Source organism: Drosophila mojavensis, unplaced genomic scaffold, assembly GCF_018153725.1.
Source record: "Drosophila mojavensis isolate 15081-1352.22 unplaced genomic scaffold, ASM1815372v1 contig_19, whole genome shotgun sequence".
Taxonomy (NCBI): Eukaryota; Metazoa; Arthropoda; class Insecta; order Diptera; family Drosophilidae; genus Drosophila; species Drosophila mojavensis.
In genome coordinates this window covers 143557-150262 of record NW_025318726.1, presented here as the reverse complement: position 1 = coordinate 150262, position 6706 = coordinate 143557, and the positions used below count along the sequence as shown (strand labels likewise).

Here is a 6706-nt window from a genome sequence, read left to right as displayed (position 1 = left end):
AGAGCGCCCTTCAGCTGTTGCCTTGAGCCCCTGCCCAGCCGGGCCAGGCACTTAATCAGCTTCGTAACTACGCAAAGTTAAGTGACAGAAATCGCTGACAAATATATATGGAGAGAAACAGATTATTATGACTTGGACAAAGCTGGAAGAAATATATTTTTAGATAATTGATTGAATTACATTTATGCCTACATTTATGTAACTTCTTTCCGAAATGCATATATACCGTATAAACATTGATAAGCATTAATAAATATTTATAAATAATTCATGTTTGCCTTAAAGACTCCTCTCTTAACATGCTACATTTATGTAGTAGGCTGCAATTTCAATTCTGTATTCCCTTTTGGAGCATTCGAGCCTCTCGTTGGCGGCTTAAATATTATTTATGTCACTCGTTGAGCGCATCCTTTGCCAGAGTTCCCCTTTCGCTGGGTAGCAACAAGAATTTTTCGATTTATATGCCAACCCCAAGAATAATATCAATAAATGTCGAGTACTGCGGGGCCGATAACTAGCAGATACCCTGTAGAAAATAAAAGTTGCAGGAAATATAAAATAATATAATATATATGCATAATAATAATATACTTAACTATATATAATATTTATATATGCAAAATGTAACGAAAGAGGTCTTAGTTTCCCAAGCTCATCATACCCATTGTTTGGGCTATAGGGTATAACAATAACGCAAGAGAGACTGAAGAAGTTGATGGGACAGAGCGCAGGACAGTCATTCAGGTAATACTAGCTCCTCATATGGCAGTCCTTCCGGGTGGAGCCAGGCCAATAGTCCTCAGTCAAATTGGCCCACTTGTGAGCTGTCGTCTCACACACACACCCACGCACACCTACACAAGTAAAGAGTAAATGTATATAAATAAATATACAAAGGGGAGTTGGAGCTGCGTAGCGAATATAATAACAATGCCCGCTACAACAACAACAACAACAACAAACAAACAAATATCAATTCAATAACAATTCGATTACTGACAATTGAAATACTTAAAGCAACTGCAACCACAAGCCTCACCTGAGCATTTCCAAACAATTTGATAAAGGTTTTCCATTTCCGCAATGTCAGTTAATAAACCTGAAATTAAAGCCGAATATATATTTATTTAAATTAAACACTCTCAGCTGCGTGTGGCAAAGATTAATTATATGGGAGATTTCCGCTTGGATTTTTATTTATTTTTATAAAAAAATATATATATATAAATTATATAATTATATATTTGTTAAATTCAGCAATCAATGTTATCGATATATATGGATTATAACAACATAGAATTATTCATGTAGCTGAAATTAAAAAATGAAAATAAATTTTAAATAGCTTTTCACCCTTCTTTTCCTTGTAATAACTTTTCTGCTGGCTTGTGGGACTCATCTAATGTTTATATATATCAAGAGCTGTATTCATTTAATTAATTTACTTTTACCAATTCCACTTTGAGGTTTTTCCCTCGATTATAAGCTGATGGCAATGATAATGACTTCATCAGGAGAATTGCAATTCGAAAATCATCATTAGAATAACCATTAATGGCCATTTAATAACCGACTTAATGCCTTAGCATTAAATTAGAGTCTCTTATCAACTTGAGCTCGATCTTAGCAATGTGCTGTCGAGCAATCACTCTCACGGCTGGAATTCTGCAGAGTCCGGTTCAACATTGCCCAAAAACAATCAACGGAGCTGGCCAAAATTGTATGCATCTATTTAATTTATGGACCTTCACGCAGAGAGTTGCGGTGTTAAAAATCAGCGCCAAATAATTTGCATAATTTGCAGATGTATCAGCTGTGCGAGGCGAAACTGGAGACGAGGCTCAGCAAGATGGTGAATTAATGTGGCTAAATATAGACCTAAATAGAAAGCACTCAAGTACTAATTTACGGACTCCACAATTTACATATATGCAAATGGGGCAGCTCACTTGTAAGCAAAGAAAATTATTTTTATACATAATGTAAGAAAAGTTTATATTGATAAATGTATACATATATATATATATATTATCTACAATAATTATACAATATGTATATTTGTTTAAGCAATAGAACCTGTTCAAACATCAATTAGTCCATTCCTAAAATCGATCTTAAAATTTGCACCTTTGTGATATCAGGTAGCGAATAGGAAGTTGTCTGCTCTAATTTAAAACCAGATACAAAGTGTGACAGCATCCATTTATTTTAGGTCCATATGCATATTTAAATTACATCCGCTCACACTACAACCGCTCAACAATCAGTGGAACGTGCTGTGTGGATATTGACACAGATGAAAATACAAAGACAGATACCGATTAGATATGCTTATTGATTAATAGGAATATACAGCTATATAAACAGATATAGATTGATATTGATATCGATGCAAATTTAAATATACAAATGCAGATGCAGATGCCGAGACAATACATATACAAACCTACAGACAGATATATAGAAAGTGAAAGAACAAGTTTAGATACAGGTGCAAAGGTCATAGAAGAACAGATAGAAATAGTAATGCAGATACCGATACTAAATGAAATGTAGCTAACATATATTTATTAAAAAAATATGCAGATACAGATACATTTACAGATACAGATACAGATACAGATACAGATACAGATACAGATACAGATACAGATACAGATACAGATACAGATACAGATACAGATACAGATACAGATACAGATACAGATACAGATACAGATACAGATACAGATACAGATACAGATACAGATACAGATACAGATACAGATACAGATACAGATACAGATACAGATACAGATACAGATACAGATACAGATACAGATACAGATACAGATACAGATACAGATACAGATACAGATACAGATACAGATACAGATACAGATACAGATACAGATACAGATACAGATACAGATACAGATACAGATACAGATACAGATACAGATACAGATACAGATACAGATACAGATACAGATACAGATACAGATACAGATACAGATACAGATACAGATACAGATACAGATACAGATACAGATACAGATACAGATACAGATACAGATACAGATACAGATACAGATACAGATACAGATACAGATACAGATACAGATACAGATACAGATACAGATACAGATACAGATACAGATACAGATACAGATACAGATACAGATACAGATACAGATACAGATACAGATACAGATACAGATACAGATACAGATACAGATATAGATATAGATACAGATACAGATACAGATACAGATACAGATACAGATACAGATACAGATACAGATACAGATACAGATACAGATACAGATACAGATGCAGATGCAGATACAGATACAGATACAGATACAGATACAGATACAGATACAGATACAGATACAGATACAGATACAGATACAGATACAGATACAGATACAGATACAGATACAGATACAGATACAGATACAGATACAGATACAGATACAGATACAGATACAGATACAGATACAGATACAGATACAGATACAGATACAGATACAGATACAGATACAGATACAGATACAGATACAGATACAGATACAGATACAGATACAGATACAGATACAGATACAGATACAGATACAGATACAGATACAGATACAGATACAGATACAGATACAGATACAGATACAGATACAGATACAGATACAGATACAGATACAGATACAGATACAGATACAGATACAGATACAGATACAGATACAGATACAGATACAGATACAGATACAGATACAGATACAGATACAGATACAGATACAGATACAGATACAGATACAGATACAGATACAGATACAGATACATATATATATATATATATATATATAGTTAATTTATCAAGTTTAATTATTGGAGAGAAATACGTTAAAGTTATATTCGCAGTCTGTAAACTTAAATATTTGGTCGCAAATAAAAGTATACATACACATATAGTTGCAAATACATAAACAAATACGTCAATCAAATATTGTTCATTCGATCATATTATATCATATCATCATATTATCATTCAGCTGCAGATACATCTATCATATATCAGCTGTGACCGTGAACCGACAGAGTTCAAATCCATCTGCAACTGCGACCCGAGGCATACCTCAACGAAAACAAAAGTTGCCTCTGTCCCCTAATTGGTCCGCAGCAACAACAACCATAGCAACAACAACAAGAACTACAGCAACTGCAAAACCCGTTACTAAACGTGGCCTAATCCGGTTATTAAACTTTACATTTGCCTGCTGCTCACTGACGTCGCATTGGCTCTGCGTAAATTCTCGCTCTTTAGATGTGCTTCAATTCTTTTCTCAACGGAGATCATTTCTCAGCTTTTGCTTTGTTTTAGTGTTTTAGCTTAGTGTGTTTTATAAAAGCGAGGCGCATGCGCAGCGCATCTTTTAGTCAACCTCAATTCTTCACGCACGCCAGCTCGAAATTCGTTGATAAACTATGTCGCTTCGCATTGTGAGTGTTGAGCATTTGGAATGCAGTTCCGACTTTGTGTAAAGTTTAAACAAATTGAACTAAAAGTGGATTTTATTTTAATGTGTGCTACGAAAACTAGGCCAAGTAGGAATATCCTAAAGATTATAGAAATGATTGGATAACAAACATACAAAATATACTCTATTTTATTGCTGAAGTATTTTTAAGAAATGTTGTATATATTAGGGTAAAATACTGACTATAGTGAAAAATGTATAATTTGGAGTTTAGTTCTTGTTAATATTATGCTTAAATATCATTTTGTTTTTATTTACATTTTCCAACTATCTGACGAACTTTTGACAACTCAAATTTTCGATAGGCAAATATCAAAAACTTGAATTTTCACCTTGCACTGCAAGTCACAAACATCTTAAATTATATCAATTTGCATAGCAGCAGGTATTTTGACAAGCAAAACAGCAATCTAATAGTGAGTTATTTCTTAATGAACTGTAGCAGCAGCTGAGAGCAAAACTCAAAGAGCACGATTCGCCTAAATTAGGCATAACAAGTTATTCAGCCAAGCATCTTGATAAGAACCGACTATAATGGAAAAATGTCAAAAATTCATCTGCATTGCTCAATTTGCATAGCATGCTAAAATAATTTTATATAGCTGCCTAAAAATACGTCAAACAAATGGAAAAACTATGCAGGAATCCAAAACATGGACATAGACCTCGATGTCCAGGCCATTTGCATTTATCAAATCATATATATGTGTATATTATTAAGATCAATTAATTTGAAATGTGAATCCAGTCCATAATAAACAATAATCATATTTTGGCTAATGTTCTGAAACAGGCTGAAAGATTTGTTGCATAATTATGCAAAAACCCGTTGGCCCAAAATATACAAAACGAAGCTAATTTGTGTTAATTTATAGCTAATTTGCTAGGCAATGCCAAAAACTATGCAGTCCATTTTAGACAATATTTCTCTTGAGTTATGGTCTGGCCTAAGAGCATGCTCGGTGTTCTTATTAGGGAGCATGTGATCAATTGTTATCATACAATGCAAGGTCACAGATTTTTCCCCTTCACATGCGTGGAGGTCAGCTGTCCACACAGCGAGCTGAAAACTACTAATCTAGAGCATAACCAAATGAGCTGTGCCATAAAAGAGCAGACTGCATAATTTGTGCCCAAGAGCAAGCAAAGTTAATTATGTTATGTAAACACAAATGGGAAGCAACAAAATCGAGAGAGAGACGAGACGAGCCAAAGACCATCGATCATTTCTATCGCATCGTTTGAGTTAAGAGCATTTCCCAACTATTTTACAGTTATTAATCGCAGCTGCCGCATTGATTTGCCACTGCGCCGCCGATGTGGCGCACATAAATCAAGCGGCGCCTAAGGACGTATTGGTGCCGTTCAATGATTTATTGCCACCGCCGCTGGAAGAGTCCACCACGGAGGCAGCCGCCCCAGCGACAAAGCCAACCAAAAAGTCCTTCCATCAGCAGCAGCAGCAGCAGGCCAGGGGCAAGGTCTCTGATATCAGTGCCGAGAAGCCGGCGGTGCTGCAGCTCGCTACGGACTTGTTGCCACCATTCGTTGATGCTGATAGTGGCAGCAGCACCACCACCACCACCACTCGACAACCACTTGTCAGCATTAAGGCAGCCTCAACTATCGCGACACATGTTGCACAGCCGGTGCAGCAGCACGCACGCGTGGCCGCCCGCCCCAACAGCCTGGCCAGCGAAACTTCCGCCTCCTCCCGCTTCTCAGCTGAGCTGATCCGTCAGTATGCCACGTACTTTCAGTCCACGACGCCGCGCCCGCCCCGTGGACCGCTGCCAACGCTGACGCCCTTTCCGCGTTTCATTAAAAACTAGCAAATTAATTAAATTAGTTAAGCGCACAACAATAAAAAATTAAATTAAATTAAAACAGCACAAAGACAAGAAAAATGTATAGCATTTTTAGCCTTTACTTTTTTTTAACGTTAACCAACAATTTAATTTATATTTTGCACAAAAGCCAAGAGTTAATCGAGCTGAATTTGTAAAGGGCGAAAGAAGTGGGATATATCGAAATTTATGGGGGATACTGTTGGGGCTTTTATTTCATATGTATATGTATATATATATATATATATATATATATATATATATATATATATTATATATATATATATATATGATAAATCAATCATCATTGAATTGAATCAAAGAATGCTCAGAAAGTTCACATTAAAG

General features: G+C 35.6%; 1 protein-coding gene across 1 annotated transcript; it reads left to right on the top strand.

Moving 5' to 3' along the window:
- The first annotated feature begins 4367 nt into the window (after positions 1–4367).
- On the top strand, positions 4368–6409 carry LOC6572605. Its single transcript, XM_001998676.4, has 2 exons — positions 4368–4473; positions 5786–6409. The coding sequence occupies exons 1-2, from the start codon at positions 4459–4461 to the stop codon at positions 6341–6343; spliced, it is 573 nt and encodes a 190-aa protein (XP_001998712.1). The 5' UTR covers positions 4368–4458; the 3' UTR covers positions 6344–6409.
- The last annotated feature ends 297 nt before the right edge of the window (positions 6410–6706 follow it).